A 22,448-nucleotide genomic window follows, 5' to 3' on the forward strand; every position below is an offset into this window, starting at 1 on the left:
TCTCACCCTTCCCCCTTCCCCCCTCTTCACTCCCCAGTCCCCATTCTTTACCTTTTTAAACCTTCCACTCCCTCACCTTCCATTTCACTCCCTCCTCTTCCTGTCCCCTCCATTACTCCCCTTTTCAAAAAAGAGGGACTGGAAAGGAGAATTAAAGGGAAATAGGCAGGAAAAAAAAGGGAATGGGCATTTGAAGAGGAATAAAGAAGGAATGGGAAGGGGAAGGGAAATAAAGGGGGAAAAGAAAGAGGAATAAAGGAGGAATGTAAATGGGAATAAAGGGGGAATGGGAATAGAAATAAAGGGGAATGGGAAGGGTAATAAAGGGGTGAAAGAAAGAGGATTAAAAGAGGAATGTTAATGGGAATAAAGGGGGAATGGGAAGAGGAATAAAGAGATAATGGAAAGGAGAATAAAGGGGGAATGGGAAGAGGAATAAAGAGGTAATGGAAAGGAGAATAAAGGGGGAATGGGAATAGAAATAAAGGGGAATGGGAAGGGTAATAAAGGGGTGAAAGAAAGAGGAATAAAGGAGGAATGTTAATGGGAATAAAGGGGGAATAGGAAGAGGAATACAGAGGTAATATGGAGGAAAATCTTTAGAAAGGTGTCTAGAGAAGGAAAGTAAGTATAGATTAGGGGGCTAAAAGGATGGGATTGGTTTTGTGAAATGAATTATAGATTTTGAGAGGAGGGGAGGGGAGATGTGCTTAAGCTGAAAAATGACCTGAAGTTACCTTTATGATCTCATTATTGATGAAATTACTGAATTAATTTTCTGATTTGTGAAAAATAAATGTTTAAATGTTTTAAGGTTTATATTGCTATCAATTTTTGTAGTAAATGCTGTACTCTTAGAACTTTGTCCCGAACTGTATCAGTCCAGGTACAATCCATTCGCTACGAATATCAAGCAGGACACGATCCACACGACTACAATCCCGTGAACTATCAACGCCACTACCACTGTCGTGATCTTGTTAGCGATGTCGAGATCCCAGTAGCTCTCAGAGTATTCAAATATACATATATCCCAGTAACTCTCGGAGTATTAAAATATACAGAGATCCCAGTAACTCTCGGAGTATTAAAATATGCAGAGATACCTGTAACTCTTGGAGTATTCAAATATGCAGGTATCTCGGTAACTATCGGAGTATTCAAATATATAAAGATATCAGTCACCCCCCAGACAAACTGCAGGAACTCGAGATGTATTTGGTTTCTTCAATGTGAGTTCAATCGGATTTTGGTTTGTAAGTTTAAAATCTTTAAGTTTAAATAATAATAAATTTTCATTTCAAACACATCCGCCGACAAAAAAGAATCAGAGAATAAAAGCCAAAAATTTATGATTACTAGATAATTTTGGATCAAAGTTTGAAGCACGACCTTAACTGTTAAATCCAAATGCAGTCCCTACTTTTTAAAAACCTTTGTTTGACAAAAAACGTTCGACAATTTAATTTGTTTTAATTCAAAATTAAAACCCACTCCCCCCCCCAAAAAAAAAATTGTATTACCGGACTCTATTCTTTAAAACACTCTTCGATGTATATTGTATGTAAACCATTATTGGTTTGATGTATTGTAGTGCTGATATAATTAGTCTTCCATATAACGTGTGTAATGTATACAATATGTTAACTATTATGCAGAGTTACCCATAAAGGATGATACTTCAACGACGACCTAAAAGTATTTAATTGAGACGACATGAAGGTAAGATTTTGTCTGTTGTCTTAAAAAGTGTATTTTATAGGTGTGCTAAATAATTAGGCGAAGAAGCCAAAGAACTTATTAAATTACTTACAGTCGTCTCTGAACTGTCATTCTTTGTGGGTAACACAGTATTTACCTTTCAGCCTATTAACTCATATAACAATCAAAGCTTTAATCAGAATTTTTATATAATTTTTGGAACACTTCTCTTAATAATATTTTCCTAAAATGCAGATATGTTATGTTCATATGTTTCTTGGAAAAAGATATTTACTGATGTATATTTTCTTGATTGAAGATATATCCTAGGTTTAATTTTCTTGAACAAATATAGTTTCTGATTTTACTTTGCTTAAATAAAGACCCACTATTCTCTAGTCTAAACGAACCCCTTTTGTGCGTATATCACGCATTCCTATCTTTTTTTGAGGATCAATAATTTCTTTAAAAGGAAGTGGATAGTTAGTTCTACGGGACTACGGGGTGGGTTGATATGGTACCTACCCCCGGTATGATTTATGTATATGGTCAGAGTCTTTAATATGGTCTAGAGAGAAGCTGCTTGAAAATACAGTTTTAAAATGATTTGATGGAAAACTTAATTTTATATAGAACTTTTTATTAAATGGTAAAATGTAAAATAGTCGTTTTTATTAAAGTATAAATAAGCATAAGTGTTAAAACAAATATATGGACATGAATAAAAGTAGGTATAAATAAGGTGTATAAAGAAAGGGTAAAGGATGAAAGGGTGAATGTAAAATCTATGTACGGTGGATGAATGAAAGTATAAACTATGAAAGCTGAACTAAGGATGAATGAAAGTATAAACTATGAATTTGATATTTCAAAGTCAGATTTTGTGATCTAACATAATTCATAGTTTGAAATAATTAAGGTCTGCTACATTAGGGTGTAAAGATATATAAAAGCATAGTTTGTTGTAAGGCCTCAATTCCTTTTTCTGGTCTTCTCCTTTTCTTCTTTATATTTATGTATTATATTTAGGACTTAATTCCTTCTATTACCCTGATAATATGGATATTACTAGTCGTTGTCGTTGTCGTTATTTAATAATTTTTAAAAAATCGATTCTCAAAACGTAAACACCCAAATGGATGATTTTAAAAGTCGACTTTGCGCTCAAAATCAGTAATTATACATCATTAAAAAGTTTAATATGTCTCAAATATATCCTAAAAAAATTTCTCGACATTACCGCATGCATTCTCAATTCAAATACTATTACTATATTTTTGTATTTGTTTTGGATCTAGTATTTTTGGACTTGAGTTCCCATGTGTGTTTCAAAATTGTATACAGCATGGAATACTGCTATTAGAATTCTTTTTAATGTACCTAGAGATACGCATAGGTACTTGATTGAAAGTATTTCACAATGTTTACATGTAAAAACTACGTCAGCTAGTAGATGTGTGTCTTTTTATGAGACTATTGAAGCAAGTTCTAAGCTTTGCATTGGATTTCTTTCTAATTTATGCAAAAGTGACCTTAACACAGTTCTTTGCAGAAATTTATTTTTCATTGCAAATGATTGTTCTGTAAATCTTTCTGATCTTGGTAAAATGTTAGTTAAGAAACAAATGAAATATTTTGATGTTACGTAATAACTGAAATGATAAATATGTTATGTAATGAGTAATGATTAGTGTCGCCTATTTGTGCATAATTTTGCATATTTTTCTTTTTTCTTTTGTGAAACTTTATATTTAAAGATTTATTTTAACAAATTTAAACTACACCATATGTATTTATATCTTTGTTTGTGCATAAATCTTTAGAGTAATATAATTTTTATAACATTGCTGATCACTCCCTAAAAATCATATTTAACCGTATGAAAACTATAAAACACCTAAGAAGGTAGTTTTGTCGTCTTAAATCCTATACACAATTGTTGTGCATAAAGAGTTCTGGAGTAAGTACACGCTTTCTGAAAATTGAACCCATTATTTGTAAATCAGTTGAGTGCAGATTGATCACTCCTCGCTAGCAACATTGCGAGTGCATAAAACAGGGGGAACCGGAAACAATGCGATTTTAATTTTCCCTGGATGTTTTTAGCAGCCACGCTTTACTCCGCCGCAGATAACAAATTAATTTGAAATCTAATGTTATACATTTTATGATACACCCTGTAACTGTATTGTATAGATACATGTTTTAGAATAATTGGATGGGAAGTATTCATTTCTCATAGATAAACGGGGTATAGGTCATAGGGGGACAAAGATGGAAAGGAAGGAAGATAGGAAAAGATTAGACAAATTAAGAAAATACCAAAGAATTCTAGGGGGAAATTTAAAAAAATTTAAAAGTTTTAAAATTCAAATTTTAAAATAATTATTGGATATATACCAGAATGGTTCAATTTTACAATTTTGGATGGCATTCGGATTTGATTTTTTAAAGTCAAATGTTTTTTGATTTTATCATTCAGTTAAATTGTTTTTGACAAAAACAGTTTTGTAAACACGATAAATTATATACTTTTTACAAAATTATACAAAAAAGTTTGCTTTGTCAATAAAAATACCATTCAAACTACATCCTTCCTTTATCTCAATACATTATAACTCCATCTAAACTACATCCAAAAAAATATTAACACATTCAAACTACATCCTTCCTATATCTTTTTTTACAATTTATTTTTAAATTAAAAGTTTTTACAAAATTTTAAAAAGAGCTGTGAATTTTTATTCTGACGTGTGTGTTGTTTTCAGCAGATCTGCAGTTCAATATTCTTACAGGTTGGAGAAAACATGTCATTTGACTAAACGGGGTTTGAAAATTCTGAGGATATTAGTTGTCAGAATTCCGCCTTAATTATGACAAATGGGATAAGAAAGGTTAGGCTAGTAGTGGATATTTTCAACAAAAGAGTTCTTGATTCTTGTAAGTTCATCTTGGACACAGTGCTTCAGAAGACGGCCTTGTCTACAGCAATCTTTTCCTTGCAGTCGGCAGAGTATATAGTGCATGGTACACCTCCGGATTTTACTTCCTATGTTTGCATTTTCCTTCTTTCTGGCAAGAGATTCTTCAAGTAGATCCTTGCTTTTTATAAATTGTTTAGGAAACTCTGTTCAATGTTCATAAAGATACAGGTATGTTGAGTGAACTCTGAACGGAAACAGCAGATTTGGAACTAATGCAGTACAGTAAACATTTAGTCTTTACTTCAGATAATTATATTTTAATAATTATAATAATTCAAAACTTAAAGATTCAGAGCTTAGAAATGCAGCACTTCTTAGATTCAAAACCATTTACAGCTAGCTTTGATAATATTATTTCAAGTTAATAAGTATTCTTTATTCATAAATGGAGAAATTTTTTAACTCACAAATGTATGATAAATGCATATTTATTTATTCAAATTGAATTTTACAAAATCATTACTTTCAATATAATAATATTTTTTTCTTACTAATCCATGTTTGATCATCTTAGGGATCAGGATGTTCTTATTTTCCCTTCTTTTCTTTGCTTCCCTTCTTTCCCTTCTTTCCTTTCTTTTCTTTGCTTCCTTTCTTTCCTTCTTTACTTCCAGATTCAGACTTTGTTTACATTTTTAAAGAATAAAGTGTACTGCAGGAGTCCTAGCCACAGCTACCAGTATTTCTGCCCAAGCAGCATGTACTGGTGCAGGGGATCTTTGTTTTAACAAGGTAATTTTCTTCAACATTTAATAAAAATTCCAAAATAAAAAATGAATATTTTTAGTTTTCTGGGTTGAGCACTTGTACTCCTTGTCCAACTGGAACCAGTTGCAAGTATACATTATAATTTCATCAAAATATAAAGATATTTTTTGATTCAGAACTTATTATTTATAAAAATTCGTTAGCTGGATATATAAAGCAGTTCCACCAGTTTACATATCTTAATAATTTATTATCAACTAGCTTGAGAACCCAGCGATGCCCAGGGTACTCATTGTTAACCGGCGCTTGGTTGTAAATTATGATTAAGCTATTTTCCCTATAAAAGTGGACTCACTCAATTTAGAATCTCATAACCATGCTAAGCATTTTCCTTAGTCTTAGTCATTGAAATTTTGAGGCAAATTGGTCCATGGGTTAATGAGTTATGATCGGAAATCCAAACAAACAACTTCTTTTTATAATATATATTTGATTTCAATATATTTACTTTAGGCCAGTGATTACAGCTGGTATTGAAGGCAGCAGCTATTGTCAGTTTGATATTTGTCTAGCAGAGGGAGTATCATGTGCTTATGATGTTGGAGTCTGCTGTACAGATTTATCATGTACACCAGATGGTACAGGAGACTTGAAATGTACTGCACCTCCTACCACAACTACTACTACTACTACTACCACGACTACTACCACTACCACAACTACTACTACTACCACTACCACAACAACTTCCACTACTACAACTACTTCTACCACAACAACTACAACCACTGCTGCCCCAACAACCACTACTACTGTAACAACTACAACAACAGTTGATAGCAGTGAGGAATCTGGAAGCAAAGAAGGAAAGAAAGGAAGCAAAGAAAAGAAAGGAAAGAAGGGAAAGAAAGGAAAGAAAGGAAAAATCGGAAGCAAGGAAAAGAAAGGAAAATAAGAACACCAGCATCATATGATTAAATGTAGGTGGCATGAATTAGGAATAACTGATAATTTATTTTTTTGTAAAATAAATTTGCAATTATACGTTATTTGCTTATACAAAATGGATTTAAAGTTCTATTCAATGTCACACAAAAATGGCAATTTTTTTTTGTAATAATCTCGACCTTCATCTTGACAAACGTGCCGTAGTTCTAGGAGGAGTCCATGATCATGATTTCCTTTCTGTTTTGTATTATCTCAATTGGAAGTTAGAAAACAAGCCAAGAAGTTTGAGCAATTTATCTTAAATTATTAATCAAATAGAGCTGAAAACTTTAGAATGGTAGATATTGAGATCAATGCTTGATCTCCTCTTAATATTCATTCATCTTACATCTCAATACATTCAAATTCCATTCAATTTATATCTGAGTACATTTAAACTCCATTAAACCTACATTCTTCATATATCTCATTACATTATAACTCCATTCAAACTACACTCTTCCTACATCTCAATACATTCAAACTACATCCTTTCTACATCTCTATACGTTCAAGCTTCATTCAATCTAAATATAAATACATTCAAACTCCATCCAATCTACATCTCAATACATTCAAGCTTCATCCAATCTACATCTAAATACATTCAAACTCCATCCAATCTACATCTCTATACGTTCAAGCTTCATTCAATCTAAATATAAATACATTCAAACTCCATCCAATCTACATCTCAATACATTCAAGCTTCATCCAATCTACATCTAAATACATTCAAACTCCATCCAATCTACATCTTAATAAATTCAAGTTCCATTCAATCTACATCACAATACATTCTAACTCCATCAAACCTACATTCTTCATAAACCTCATTACATTATAACTCCATTCAAACTACACTCTTCCTACATCTCAATACATTCAAACTACACCCTTTCTACATCTCTATACGTTCAAGCTTTATTCAATCTAAATATAAATACATTCAAACTCCATCCAATCTACATCTCAATACATTCAAGCTTCATCCAATCTACATCTAAATACATTCAAACTCCATCCAATCTACATCTTAATAAATTCAAGTTCCATTCAATCTACATCTCAATACATTCTAACTCCATCAAACCTACATTCTTCATATATCTCATTACATTATAACTCCATTCAAACTACACTCTTCCTAAATCTCAATACATTCAAACTACATCCTTTCTACATCTCAATTCATTCAAGCTTCATTCAATCTAAATATAAATACATTTAAACTCCATCCAATCTACATCTCAATACATTCAAGCTTCATCCAATCTACATCTAAATACATTCAAACTCCATCCAATCTACATCTCAATACATTCAAACTCCATTCAATCTACATCTAAATACATTCAAACTCCATCCAATCTACATCTTAATACATTCAAGCTCCATTCAATCTACATCTCAATACATTCTAACTCCATCAAACCTACATTCTTCATATATCTCATTACATTATAACTCCATTCAAGCTACACTCTTCCTAAATCTCAATACATTCAAACTACATCCTTTCTACATCTCAATACATTCAAGCTTCATTCAATCTAAATATAAATACATTCAAACTCTATCCAATCTACATCTCAATACATTCAAACTCCATTCAATCTACATCTAAATACATTCTAACTCCATTTAAACTACATTCTACCGAGTCTTAATACATTTTAATTCCATTAAACTTCATCCCACCTAATTCTTTAAAAATAACATTCATACCAAAATTTTAAAAAAACAATCTGACTCAGTTTAAATTATATTCAATAATTTTTGAATTTATTTGTTACTTAAAACATGTACATACATTTTTAAATCTTTAATAATTCAAGCATATTTCCTTTAGTCTAATTTAGATAGTTAGTTACCATATATGTTACCAAATTGTTGTTACCACAATCCACCATTCATCACAATGTGATTGCAATTTGCATGGTAATATATAGATAAATACAGGATTACCTACAACGGATGAGAATTCAGAGACGACTGTAAAGAATTAATTCTATCTTACAATAGTGGTTCCCTGCAGCTGTGCTCTTGTTAATTTCTTTTCAAATTCATTTTATTCACTCTATATAATTTGTATGAGGGCCGGAGATTATTCATCAGATCGGGTTAATTCAAAAGTTTTAGATTGTCATTAAAGGAACTAGATAAACGTAATTTCAAGTGACCCTTCTTGCAATTCCCTATTCACTACGGTACCCTTAAAAGCTTTGTCTGATCAAGAATGAATAAGAAAATTATGACTTGCATGTTTTCATTAATTTAAACGGTTTATTTTCAATTGTGACTTCTCATGCAAAAGTGACTTGGGCATTTCTTAATTGGTAGAAACAAGAGAGAATTCACAGAAAAAACACTTTTAGATTAAGAAAATCGAAGTTATCTTCCACATTTTTGATCAGATTAAGGTTTCAACGGTTCCGCGAATTATCGGGCAGCATTATTATCTTTGCTTGCAGGGTCACTTGAAACCCTGTACTATAGGCGGGTGTAAGCAGCTAGCAGAAACCCTGTACTATAGGCGGGTGTAAGCAGCTAGCAGAAACCCTGATTGTTTATTTAAACTTTGTTTGGAATATTTTGAATATTTATTTTAATAAATCGGTTCACAATACACCATTCATAGGACCAGTATTTTCATCCTTTACACAGATATAGGGCTTAGAAATTCGAGTTTGTGACAAAGACTCAATTCCTTCGAAAAAAGTGATAGTAAATGAAAAAAAGATCATTTAGAAGCAATCTTTTTTAATTCTGACCGGCAATAGCCCTTCATGTGAGTTACCACAAAAACGTGAGCCGATCAGTTACAAACAAACAAACAAACAGACAAACATCAAAACAGAATAGCAGAATTTATATAGATTATTACTTATCAGCTATATTTAACTCTTAAATAATTTAGAGCTGCATCATTAATACGATATTTCGCACCTAAATTAATTTTGAAATGAATCCCTTTAAGTGAGCTACAGATATATATTAACTCTGAATGATGAAGAATGGTTGAAGACTCTAGAGTAAGATTAATAGTTTAGTTTAGTTTAAGCCAAGGTGGGGTTAGTTTAGTATATAAATACTCGTATATATTGTTAACTATACATTCGTCTTAATCAAACTTCATGTACACTGTACAGGGTGTCTCAATAAACATTACGATTTGATCATTTTAAATATACAAATAATATTCGAGCTGGGCTTAATTCAAAAAACTCGAATAAGTAAAATAGGTGGCAATGATACTTTGAAAAAATTATGCATGGCGTTTTGTGTTCTCTTTTAGTGTAGAAACCTTAAATCATAAAGTATAAAAAGTGAAAAGAATGAACATACAAAACTGCAATAATTTTTACTGAAATCTTCAGTCTATCACCAAGTAGCGTCATTATTAAATATTTTGTCACTAAAGTGACAAAATATACAGTTGTACTAAATGTATAAATAATACATATTCTCCAATTTCCATCATACAATCTATTTTACTTGTTAATCTAGTTGAAACAATTAATAAAGAGTATTTATAATGTTTCTTTACCAGTTGTTTGAATTACGTAATTCCACATTGCATTAGGTCGTCATTAAATGTTCATGTTTAGTGGAAAATAGTACACTCTCCACACTAAAACTCACTTTTTCTTCGGTTAGAGTACTGCAAATCACTGCAGTACACACCGAAAGCTCAATTAAGGGTGAGTATGGAAGCAAGTAATGTGCAATTTTTTAAACTATATAAATTGTCAAAGAAACCACTTTAAACTAGACAGAAAGAGAAGGTAAATGTATGATGCGACATTACTGGTAGGACTCTGTTACCTCATAATAATTTGGTTACATATTAAAAGTTTAAAACATTTAAAAAATATAATCTTTCAATCTGTAACTGAAATTTACTTTAGTTTGACGTGAAAACATAAATACGTGAATTTTACATTAGCTTGACGTGAAAATATAAATACGTGAAATTTACTTTAGTTTGACGTGAAAACATAAATACGTTAAATTTACTTTAGTTTGACGTGAAACATAAATACGTGAAATTTACTTTAGTTTGACGTGAAAACATAAATACGTTAAATTTACTTTAGTTTGACGTGAAACATAAATACGTGAAATTTACTTTAGTTTGACGTGAAAATATATAAATACGTGAAATTTACCTTTGCTTGACGTGAAACTGTAAAGCTCAAACTAAGCTTAAAGTCACAAAAGAAACGAAAAAAGCTTCGGTTTATTTTATTTATGCAATAATGCACAAAAGTATTTTTAAGAATTTTAAATGCTCTTTCCTATGTCTTTGTTCAACTGGACATTTATCATGAATTTTAAATTTAGCGTTTCATGGTTTTTAATCAATCTTTACCTTTTCTAGTTATAAAAAAATATATAACCTTACAAGTTGAATAATACCTTAGATATTTCAAACTTAGATCAAATAATGTAAGTGTGAAATATCAAAGATTTACACCATTAGGTTGCAAAGATTTACCTAGGAAATAGAAGGTTTATGGCAAATAATTAATTCCTCCTTTGGTAAAAATGTACGTTTTGAGATGTAGACTTTTTGTTTTCCTAGGTAGCTTTATCTTTCAGGTTTTTAAAGTTGTAGTGTAGTGTAGTGTAGTGTAGTGTAGTGTAGTGTAGTGTAGTGTAGTGTAGTGTAGTGTAGTGTAGTGTAGTGTAGTGTAGTGTAGTGTAGTGTAGTGTAGTGTAGTGTAGTGTAGTGTAGTGTAGTGTAGTGTAGTGTAGTGTAGTGTAGTGTAGTGTAGTGTAGTGTAGTGTAGTGTAGTGTAGTGTAGTGTANATAGGAGGATAGGAGGATAGGAGGATAGGAGGTTAGGAGGTTATGAAAAGTAAATGATTAAATATGCTAGTATAGGTAAACTCTTCATGTCCTTGAAAATACAAAAGCACATATGTTTAATGTTTACAGTAAACTGTACAATAAAGTTTGTGATAAACAAATAACACATAATCGATTTTGTACATTTATATATTTCAAGACACATTTAGCCAAGTTTCTCTATACAGCATAGCTATTATGTTTGCTAGGGGAGTTACGAGTAGGGTTTCTGCTATCGGAATTCGCGTTACGAATAATTGCGAGAAATGGCGTACAACAATTGCTTCATTTGCCTATTGCATTGCGTGGAACTGCGTGAACTATTTAAAAACAGTGAAGCAATTAGAATTTCACAGTAAAGGGGTTGTTGGCGTATTTTGAGATGACCCTTTTACTGGTACTCCAAATATTCGAACTCTAAGATTAATACCCAAAAGAAACTTGTAGGAGAAAAAAATGTTTAATTGATTGAAGACGACTTAATAATCCATATTGCTTGCGGCGACCTTTTTCATTTATAATATTTATATCTATCTATCCCTGTCAACAGTTCCCTTGGGAACCCAAGGCTTCCTGCTCTAGGTATTCCATTGTACTGGAATCTGTTAGGAATTATGTCAGATATATCGGATGTGCAGCGCCCCCCCCCCCTTTCCTCAGCCCAATTTCTTCACACCCCTTCCCCCAAATTTTCAAGTACCCCAGCAGAGATAGGATTAAATATTGCACAACGCTTTTCCTGCTTCTTCATAAAGATTGTTTGTCTATAAATAAAGCTGACATTTTGTCCTGCTTCGTCTTGAATATTATTTGTCTTTAGACAATTAATGAAATATTGTCCTGCGTACTTTGTCTTTTAAACTTGCTGTTTATGATAATTGCTAAATTCTTACAATTTGATTCTCGCCCTTTAGATCTTCTTCATTGCCTATCTATTAGAAGAGGTATTTATGCAAATGTTATGCAAAAATTATGATATTTTTCAGACATTAGAACTTATTAAACCTATTTATTGCTAATTAAAACTTAATATGTTGCCCCATCCAAAAATGTACTTTTGTTTTCAAAATATATTTTAGGTTTTTTTTTCAAACACCATTTTTAAATGTTTTGCTTTTTTCAAAATTTATCAAAAACCTGGTTTTTCCTGGAGGTTCGGTGATTTATTCTACATGTAAATATCAGAGAGGTTGCGTGATGTTTCTTTCAGAAAAAATGTTTACTCTCCACAAACTCTATATCTTTGTGACCTGATAGTTTACATCATTAATATTTTAAACTTTAACTATTAACAGGGATCCAAAAGTTGCAAGATCTTATGCAAAAATCTATAAGAATTTTGTCAATAACTAAAGCTAAAACCATGTGCTTTACAGTGTTTAAACGCAACAAAATAGAAGTGCTCCTAAACCTCAAATTTCTATTAGAAATTCCAAAAGTACCTAAAGCCAGTTTATGATATAAGCAGATTCATCATTATTTACTAAATACATACAAAAAATCAGCTACAGTGATAACCAGAAAATTCTAGAAGAGTAAAACGACTTTGAGAATCAATTTTATCTTCAAAAAGTTCAATAACCATGAAACACAGCTATTGTGCAGTGTAAACAGACCGATTTCACAAAATAAGTGATTTTATGAGTGTCTTGTAAAAGTATTTGCCTTGTAACAACATCAAATACACTTAAGTATTGATATAATGTCGTCTATTTATTCCATTGTTTTCACTATAGTTTGTCTTTTCACCAATAAAACTCGAGGGGTAAACCGACCGAATTTATGGTCGGTCAGAATTAAAATGTTGCCTCCAAAAAACACATCAATTTAAAATATATTTCCCGCTGGATTGAAATCTAAAATATATTCAATTCTAACTCCTCACAAAGTTGTACCAGTAATGCTACAAAAATATGACCTCCTTCTGGCATCACGTGTACATGTAAAACATATCGATTTAAATTTTTTGGAAAATCTTTAGATAAAAACTGATATTTTTGCGAGTTCTTGAATTGTTTTTAAGTAATGCGTCAAAAGATTGGAATTTTCCTTTCTTTGGTCCCAATTTTTTACTGGCCTAGTTTGAAATAGTAAACAATGAGATCATGCAGTACGTTTACACATGATGTGTGTTTTCTTTCAAAGGCAAACAATGATTTATTGTATTTATTGTGAATCACGTCGGTTCAACCTAAACTCAGAATATTTGATCTGAGAGATTTCATTTTTATCTTACACAACATTTATTTTTATAATTGTCTAGATTGTGTTCATACTTTTATTCTATTTGCATTTTATTTGTTTTCTGTCTGCATTTTTTCTGACCGTATTCTGTCTGTATTCTGTCTGTATTCTGCCTGTATTCTGTCTGTATTCTGTCTGTATTCTGTCTGTATTCTGTCTGTATTCNGACTGAAGACAGACAAGCATCGACAGATAAAATTATAGAGAGCTAGATAGATAGAAAGGTAGTTATAGATAGAGATAGACAGATATATTTAAAGATAATATAAGACGACTTTTATAGTAGTATTGATTGGCAAGAAGGATACTTTGATAAAGAGGGTGTACTACTTTTGTAATAATATTAAGCATTTTATTTCCTACAGTATGTCATGTACTGGTTGTAAATAAAATATTTGACTTTTAGACTTGATTTATGACTTTAAATAGTCCAATGAACCATGAGGCACAGCAATTGAACAGTGTACACAGGCTCATTTCACAATTAATAAGCGATTTTAGTAAAGCTATTTGCTTTGTAACAACATGTCGTCTTCCTATTCTATAGTTATCTGGTTATTATTGTAGATAAATTACATTTCACAAATGCATAAAATGCCGCGGAGATACGTAAAGTGTACTTTTAGGCAGTCATGTACTTTTAAAGTTACAGAGATTTAACAGTTTTATTCTGTTTATCTGTAATCTGTATTATTTGTGATTTCCGTTAACAATACCATCAACAATTTTGAGAAAAAATAGGCTTTGTGATAGAGAATTTAAACACTTCCAAAGCCAATTTTGTTTGAGGCCAACTCATGCATTACAAAAAATAAGATTCTAAGTACCTAAATTTTTCATTTCATTTATCGTATCTCTCGCCTCTATAATCAGTGACGTCATATTGGTTATTAATCTGTCTATCTTAGAAGACGACATTTTCCGTACATTAAAGCGTATCGAGTGTAACTGACCTTATCATAACAACCCTGGGCCGTGGGGAACCAAAAAAGGGTTATAGAAAGTTTTTGATTTATAGAAATTGGGTATCCTCCAACGAAAAGAGAAAAATTTGCGATATCTGAATTCGAGTAAAGTTAAACAAAACAATTTAAAGCAAAAAGGGTGCGAAGCCTCCCAAAAGCCAAATATATAATCTCTAAACAATCCTTTTGTAGATATATTCTTTCTAAACAGTCCTGCATTTTTTTAACAATTGTCCCGAGGTCATTTAAACTTGTTCTTCAAGTGAATTAAAATATATTCTAACTCTTTGTTTTCTCTCTCTCTCTCTGCATTTTAATAAAATGGTTGTTTGGCTACGCTCAATTTAATAAAACCGAAGTTAAATAATTTACTTTATTAACTGGTAAAGGTACAAATTTTAGTTAAAGTTTTTAAGTATCCAAAAATCAAGGTGACGTGGCAGAAAACTAGTACGTCTTGCCGCGTTCCAATATCCGGCTTCAGTCTCTTCATAATAGATCGTCTTCTGCCACAGTTTTTAGTTAAAAATCTGTTACTGAAAAAAATGAAATGTTTAAATTTAAAATTTATATCCCTTCCTTATTATTAAAAAATATACAAAAATTTTTATCAAAAAAGCAAGAATTTACGAATATAAATCGAAGACGACAAGAAGTTCCATGTTTTGTCTCTGTACTTAAATGTGGTATTGTACTAGTACCATTATCGGTGCGTTTTGCAAAATACAATCTAGAATTAAAACAGATAATTCCTTTAAGCTTATTTATTCATACTAGANTAGTTTGGTAGTGGGCATATGTGATCACTGTAATAATATAGTAGATTGGTAGTGGGCATATGTGGTCACTGTAATAATATAGTAGTTTGGTAGTGGGCATATGTGATCACTGTAATAAAATAGTAGTTTGGTAGATGGCATATGTGATCACTGTAATAATATTGTAGTTTGGTAGATGGGATATGTGATCACTGTAATAATATAGTAGTTTGGTAGCGGGCATATGTGATCACTGTAATAATATTGTAGTTTGGTAGTGGGCATATGTGATCACTGTAATAATACAGTAGTTTGGTAGTGGCATATGTGATCACTGTAATAATATAGTAGTTTGGTAGTGGGCATATGTGATTACTGTAATAATATAGTAGTTTGGTAGTGGGCATATGAGATCACTGTAATAATATAGTAGTTTGGTTGTGGGCATATGTGATCACTGTAATAATATAGTAGTTTGGTAGTGGGCATATGTGATCACTGTAATAATATAGTAGTTTGGTAGTGGGCATATGTGGTCACTGTAATAATATAGTAGTTTGGTAGTGGGAATATGTGATCACTCTAATAATATAGTAGTTTGGTAGTGGGCATATGTAATCACTGTAATAATACAGTAGTTTGGTAGTGGACATATGTGATCACTGTAATAACATTGTAGTTTGGTAGTGGGCGTATGTGATCACTGTAATAAAATAGTAGTTTGTTAGTGGTCATATGTGATCACTGTAATAATATAGTAGTTTGGTAGCGGGCATATGTGATCACTGTATTAAAATAGTAGTTTGGTAGTAGGCGTATGTGATCACTGTAATAATATTGTAGTTTGGTAGCGGGCATATGTGATCACTGTAATAATATTGTAGTTTAGTAGGGGGCATATGTGATCACTGTAATAATATAGTAGTTTGGTAGCGGGCATATGTGATAACTGTAATAATATACATAGTTTGGTAGCCGGCGTATGTGATCACTGTAATAATATTGTAGTTTGGTAGTGGGCATATGTGATCACTGTAATAAAATAGTAGTTTGGAAGTGGGCATATATAGTCATTGCTGTAATAAAATATTATGTTTCAAATTAAAGTTTCAAATTATAGTTTGAAATTATAGTTTGAAATTATAGTTTGAAATTATAGTTTCAAATTATAGTTTTAAATTATAGTTTCATATTATAATTTCAAATTATAGTTTCAAATTATAGTTTCAAATTATAGTTTTAAATTATAGTTTTAAATTATAGTTTCAAATTATGATTTCAAATTATAGTTTCAAATTATAGTTTCAAATTATATTTTCAAATTATAGTTTCAAATTATAATTTCAAATTATTGATCACATTAAGGTTTTTACACTTTAATTTTCGACAACAGTTCCTTTTTAAATGGCTGAGCAACTAATTATCTAACGAAGAATGATAAAATCTGTTAAAATTACCTAATTTTAACATGATGAAAACATCCTAGATCCTCTTCAAGGCCAGGTCCTAATAAAAAGTATCTTTAGTGTATCATTATTAACATTTGTTTCTGTAAAATCTTTCTTAATTAATTTTCCTTTTCCATCCATAAAAAATTCTCCGGAGTGAAAGTTCAGATTTGTAGCCAACAAATTTTGATATAAAAACAAATCCTAATTTTAATAAGACAATCATCAAAAGTATTAAAATTACAATGATACTTTTCATTCCTATTTTTACAAATATTGAATTAATTACGTTGAATTTTTTAAACAAACTCAAATTTTCTAATCCCGATATCTTTGCAACCTGATATTGATATTTTAAACTTAGATTATTTGATCTGACAGAATTTACAGTTCGACATATCAAAGGCCTATCACATTAGTTTTCAAAGATAAAAAAATTAGAAAATTTGAGTTTGTGGCAAAAACTCAAATACTTAGATTATACAATAGAACAAGTATCCAAACCTGTGTAGTTAACCACAGACAGAAGTTCTTCAAGATCCTTCACCTAAAACATTTTTTTTATGCGAACTTAAATCACAATAGTTTATTATTTTGCTATTTATTAATCACTAGCTGAAGGGCCCGGCGTTTTCCGTGAAAAAAAAATAAAATTTGTATTTTTTAGCCTATGTCACCCCTTGGCTAACCATGAGTGTCCCAAAAAAATTTCAGCCCATTCGGTTCAGCCGTTTGGCCGGCCAGAGGGAACATCTATATGAATGTCTTGTCTTATTATATAGATATATACAATTTAAAGGATAATTGTAGAAACATTAGAATATTTAAAAGATAGGTTATTAATTATTTGATGTAAACACACGGCAATATCGACAAACACGGTAACTAATCATTTTTAAAAAGTTTAAATTTTGAATCAGATTTGATCCTCTCATTGTTTGAAAAAATTACTGTGAAATACCGAGTTTTACCTTCTCTGGTAGGAGCTCCTTACAGAGAGCCAACCTTTGATTCACCTCCTCCGGGTTCCCCTTCTCCCACGTGTTCAAGAACGCCTCCACCCCGAGGTTCTGCCCAGAGAGCTGAGCTCGCTGAAGTTTTGTCGTCTTTGGTTGAGAATTTTCGACGGGCTTTTTGTCCGCCATGTTTTCTTGAGCGCTAGAAAACCGGTTCAAGTTCAGCTTCACTAGAATAAAAGCGACAACATGGAAAGAGAATAGAATATATTAGATTGGAATTTAAACAATCCCTCAGTATGAATTTTATCAGTCCCTTTCAGCCTGAAAGCGAGTTCAAAGTGTACAATTCATGTAAATGTTCACAAATTATACGCAGTACATCACACTAATACAGTATGATCCCTGGACATGTACATTCCAATTTCTTTTTTTATAAAGTTGTTAAATAACTTTAAACATGTGTATTTGCTATAGGTGAATTAAAATCATTATTTTATTAAACATTAAAATGTAAAAATCGTCGTTTGTAAAGTGAATACCAATATAATTGTAATTGTTATTTTTTTTTGCTTCAGACTCTTTTGTATATTGCAATTAATATCTTGTTTTGAATTAATTTTTTATGCTTTTAGGGCACTTTGCGCACATCTTCTAGTTTAATTGTGAACATTTCATCTTTGTATATCATTGTAAAACAAAACAAACAAAAAAATGAAGGGTTTGACAATGAATATTTTTCTCAAAATTTGGATGATTCAACTCAAGCAACGGGATTCTAGGATTAAACCAGGAGGAGGGGGGAATAACATTTTTTTCACTCCTCCCCTGCCCATACTTGTCAGGGATTAAGAAAATGATGATATCTCCCTCATTGTTACTCAGATATCGAGCTAGGTTGATGAACCAGTAAAGAAAAATATTTCAGATTTGAAAATATCAAAATATTTTTTTTCAAATTCAATCACATAGCAAAAAATGCAAAACTTCCCTGCAAGATTTATGCAATATGCTTCCTTTTTTCAAAGGCAATTTAGATTCAGCCATACTTTTTTTAATCGAGAAACTATAATGTGTGATGAGTCATTAATTTCCACCTTTTCTAGGGTTTTCTGGTCCAAAAAATGCCCCCCCCCCCCAGCTACCTGCCTGCCAAAACAAAAGCATTATCTTTCCTTCCATTTCACAGTTTTATGAGTCCCACTGTATAAAAGTTATGAATTTGAAATTAAAGAGTTCATAACCATTTACCTTCCTCATCCTCAATTTTAATATTTTGGTATCTTGAGTATTTCAAAAATAATGGTTTTACTGTTTGATTACCTTGAATTAAAAAATATGTTTTTTACTAAATAAAAGCATCAAATTGATGTTTAACGAAGCTTTTGTTGAATTGAACTCGGGAATGCATGACAGGCTATCAGAGAATTTATTTAGAGAAAATCAAATAATTTTCAAGAAAGCTTTTCTTGTGTGAAGTACACCTGTAGTATGAAACAGTACAACAAAATGGCCATTTTACTCTTTTTTCGAGTAAATTCCACTCTAATATATTCTCTTTGACAACATGTCATGAATGATATCATTACTAATTTTTTGTGGGACAATCAGTATCTGAACAAGTTTGATGTATAAAAACCGAAAAATTTGAAAAGTTTTCATCTTTTTTGTAAAACATGATCCTGTTTCAAAATGGCGGAATTTTTCAGCTGTTTTATTACCTTCCAGGTTTTTAATATTTCCTTGTAGAATATACTCAGCCAGGCGCTTGAACCCTGGTACAACAAATTAAGCAATTGTTTAAAAAGAAATATCCGGATTTATTTTGTTCGCAAAAGAAATTGAGTCTTTGCTACAAGAACTCGGCTTTTCTGATCTCTATTTGTAACCCAATGTGGTAGACCTTAGATATTTCACTCTATGATTGCTGTAATATAAAATAATATGAGTTTAAAATATCAAAGGTTTAAACCATAATTTTGTAGGGATTAGAAAATGCGAGTTTGTGGCAAAGACTCAATTCCTTCGTTCATGATAATCATTGAAAGAAAAATCTAAAAATTTATATTTTTTAGAACTTGAGATCGGAACTTTTGTGAGAATATTGCTTGCACGCTTGATCTCGATATCTAATGTGGGCACTTCTAAATTTGAGAATCAATGCTTGATCCATCAATTAAAGGTATCCCTACAGGATGTAACCATCACGGGATATTGAAACGGAATTAATTTAAACCGTGGATATATGTATAAGATGGAGAACAATGCTTAATCCCAAAATTGACAAAACAAAATTTTCCGATCTCATGAGTTAAGTTTATTTCTGAGCTCAGGAGTCAAGTTTGTTTCTAAGATCAGGACTCAGGAGTCAAGTTTGTTTCTGAGCTCAGGAGTCAAGTTTGAGTTCTAAATTTCAATCCACTTCATACCTAACCCCTCTTCCTCCCTTCCATAAGGTTGGCTCTCAAAAGTTTGATAATTCTTAAATTTTCAAAATCAAGAAATTTTATTGATCTATTATATTTTGTAATCTGTTCCTTTAACATCTAAGCTCAGACGAGGAAGAGAGAGATTGTTTAGGCGAGGATAGAACTCTAGACCAGACAACAGTCTAGGTAACAATAAACAATTAAAGGGATAGAACTCTAGACCAGCCAACAGTCTATAAACCACATTAATCAAATAAACCACATTATTCAAATAAACCTTATTAATTAAATAAAACCTTCAGTGAAGTATTCTCCTGAAGCATATCTCCTAGACAAGCAAAGTATTCCGCCTGAAAATAAACAACATGAAAACTCGGCTTATAAACAAAAACGACTTTTATCTAAAAAATATTTTCTTTTTCCTACATATCTTGATATATTTACTAATTCTCACTTAAAATTGTGTCAAGGTTGTTTAATAAGGTTGGTTAATCTCGATGCGCTCAAATGTACGGAAATGTCGTCTTCTTAGCATAGATAGATAGAATCCGCATATGACGCCTCTATAATCAGTAACATCATATGAGGCGACCTTATTATACAACCTTGCTATGTATTGTCCCACCTGGTGCACGACCTTATCATACAACCTTGCTATGTATTGTCCTACCTGCTGAACGACCTTATTATACAACCTTGCTATGTATTGTCCTACCTGGTGCACGACCTTATTATACAACCTTGCTATGTATTATCCTACCTGGTGCACGACCTTATTATACAACCTTGCTATGTATTATCCTACCTGCTGCAGAATAAGGCACTGGTTAAGATGAAACTTGATCAGTTTGCATCTAACATCTTTCAAAGCACTGACGACATAAAAGTAATTATTTTTTAAACATGTCTTGACATAGTTATTAAAAACAGAAATAAATTAAGGAGATGGTTTTAAATCAATTTTCACATTTAATGCTTTATGCATTTTTGTTCGGCTATCGATTTGATATTATAAAACAAGTTTATTACATTGTTGAATGTTATGCTCTTTTAATGAATTCGAAAATTAAGATAAAAACTGTAACGGATATATTTTTGTCAATTATTTGTTATTATTTGTCAAACTAATATTAAAATCAAAACTCTTGAACTAACAATCACAAAACACTCCTGGTCTTGGCATTTCCAAAATGTGGTCTGCCATGTTGTGATTTCAGAATTGTCTGAGAGGTGAAGAATTTAGTTCAAAATTCAACAACTCTGATTTTATTTAATAAATTGAAATCTAAACAAAATGTCTCCGGTAATATTGAAAGCACAAAATAGGCTGACCTCATTTTGTTAATGTTAGTGAAGTTTTAAAGTTAATGTTTCAAGCAGGGGCGGATACAGGATTTAAGTGAGGGGGGGGGCACATTTTTTTTGACTTAAAAGACACATAAAGAGTCAAAATTAATGACTGAAGACAAAAAAACTAGATTTTTAACTTTTCACACATTATAGTTTATTAAAACAGATATTTTTCCTGTTTTGCACTAGGATTTCTTTCCCGTAAGCATGCTATTGAGAAGCTTTTCTGAAAATATGAACAAAAAATTACAAATTCAGGGGGGGCTACGCCCCTTCCTGAATCTGTCAGGGGGACGAATGTAACCCCCCCTGTATCTGCCCCTGTGTAACAGGTTTGGTTTGGTCTATGCGTAACAGGTTTGGTTTGGTTTATGTGTAACAGGTTTGGTTTGGTCTATGTGTTATAGGTTTGGTTTGGTCTAGGTGTAACAGTTTTGGTTTGGTTTCCTAGGTTAAATGTCCATCTTGGAATGAGAAGATTTTCCAGGGTAGAATTCCAGGATAAAGATTCCAAACAAATCTCAAGCATTTGACTAAATGATATTAAAAGTACAGTAATAACCAGAAAACTCTGCAAAAGGAAGACGACTTTTTGAATCAACTTATAAAGTTAAAAAATCAGATGAGCATGAAACATAGCAATGTTGCAGTGCAAACAGATCCATTTCACTAAATCAGTGATCTAATAAGTGCTTGGTAAAACTGTTTGCTTTTTAAACAACTTCAAATACGCTTCAGTATTTATTTCTTTAATTTAATTTAGTCTTTCATAACCATGTTTTCTGCAGTTATAACTGTACACACAATTATTAATTTAGTATATTTTGCAAATATCTGTTACCTGTCCATATCCAGTTTAGAATATTTTGCTAATATCTGCTACCTGTCCATATCCAGTTTAGAATATTTTGCTAATATCTGCTACCTGTCCATATCCAGTTTAGTATATTTTGCTAATATCTGTTACCTGTCCATATCCAGTTTAGAATATTTTGCTAATATCTGTTACCTGTCCATATCCAGTTTAGAATATTTTGCTAATATCTGTTACCTGTCCATATCC

At 31.5% G+C, this 22,448-nt stretch overlaps 1 protein-coding gene across 1 annotated transcript; it reads left to right on the forward strand.

The window, feature by feature from the left end:
- The first annotated feature begins 4,574 nt into the window (after window positions 1–4,574).
- Window positions 4,575–6,437, forward strand: LOC111718064 (integumentary mucin C.1). The gene is made up of 4 exons (XM_023493553.1): window positions 4,575–4,714; window positions 5,327–5,417; window positions 5,473–5,522; window positions 5,907–6,437. Exons 1-4 carry the CDS (start codon window positions 4,575–4,577, stop codon window positions 6,346–6,348), a joined length of 723 nt encoding a protein of 240 aa, XP_023349321.1. The 3' UTR covers window positions 6,349–6,437.
- Window positions 6,438–22,448: the final 16,011 nt, after the last annotated feature.

This window comes from Eurytemora carolleeae, unplaced genomic scaffold, assembly GCF_000591075.1.
Source record: "Eurytemora carolleeae unplaced genomic scaffold, Eaff_2.0 scaffold1189, whole genome shotgun sequence".
Taxonomy (NCBI): Eukaryota; Metazoa; Arthropoda; class Copepoda; order Calanoida; family Temoridae; genus Eurytemora; species Eurytemora carolleeae.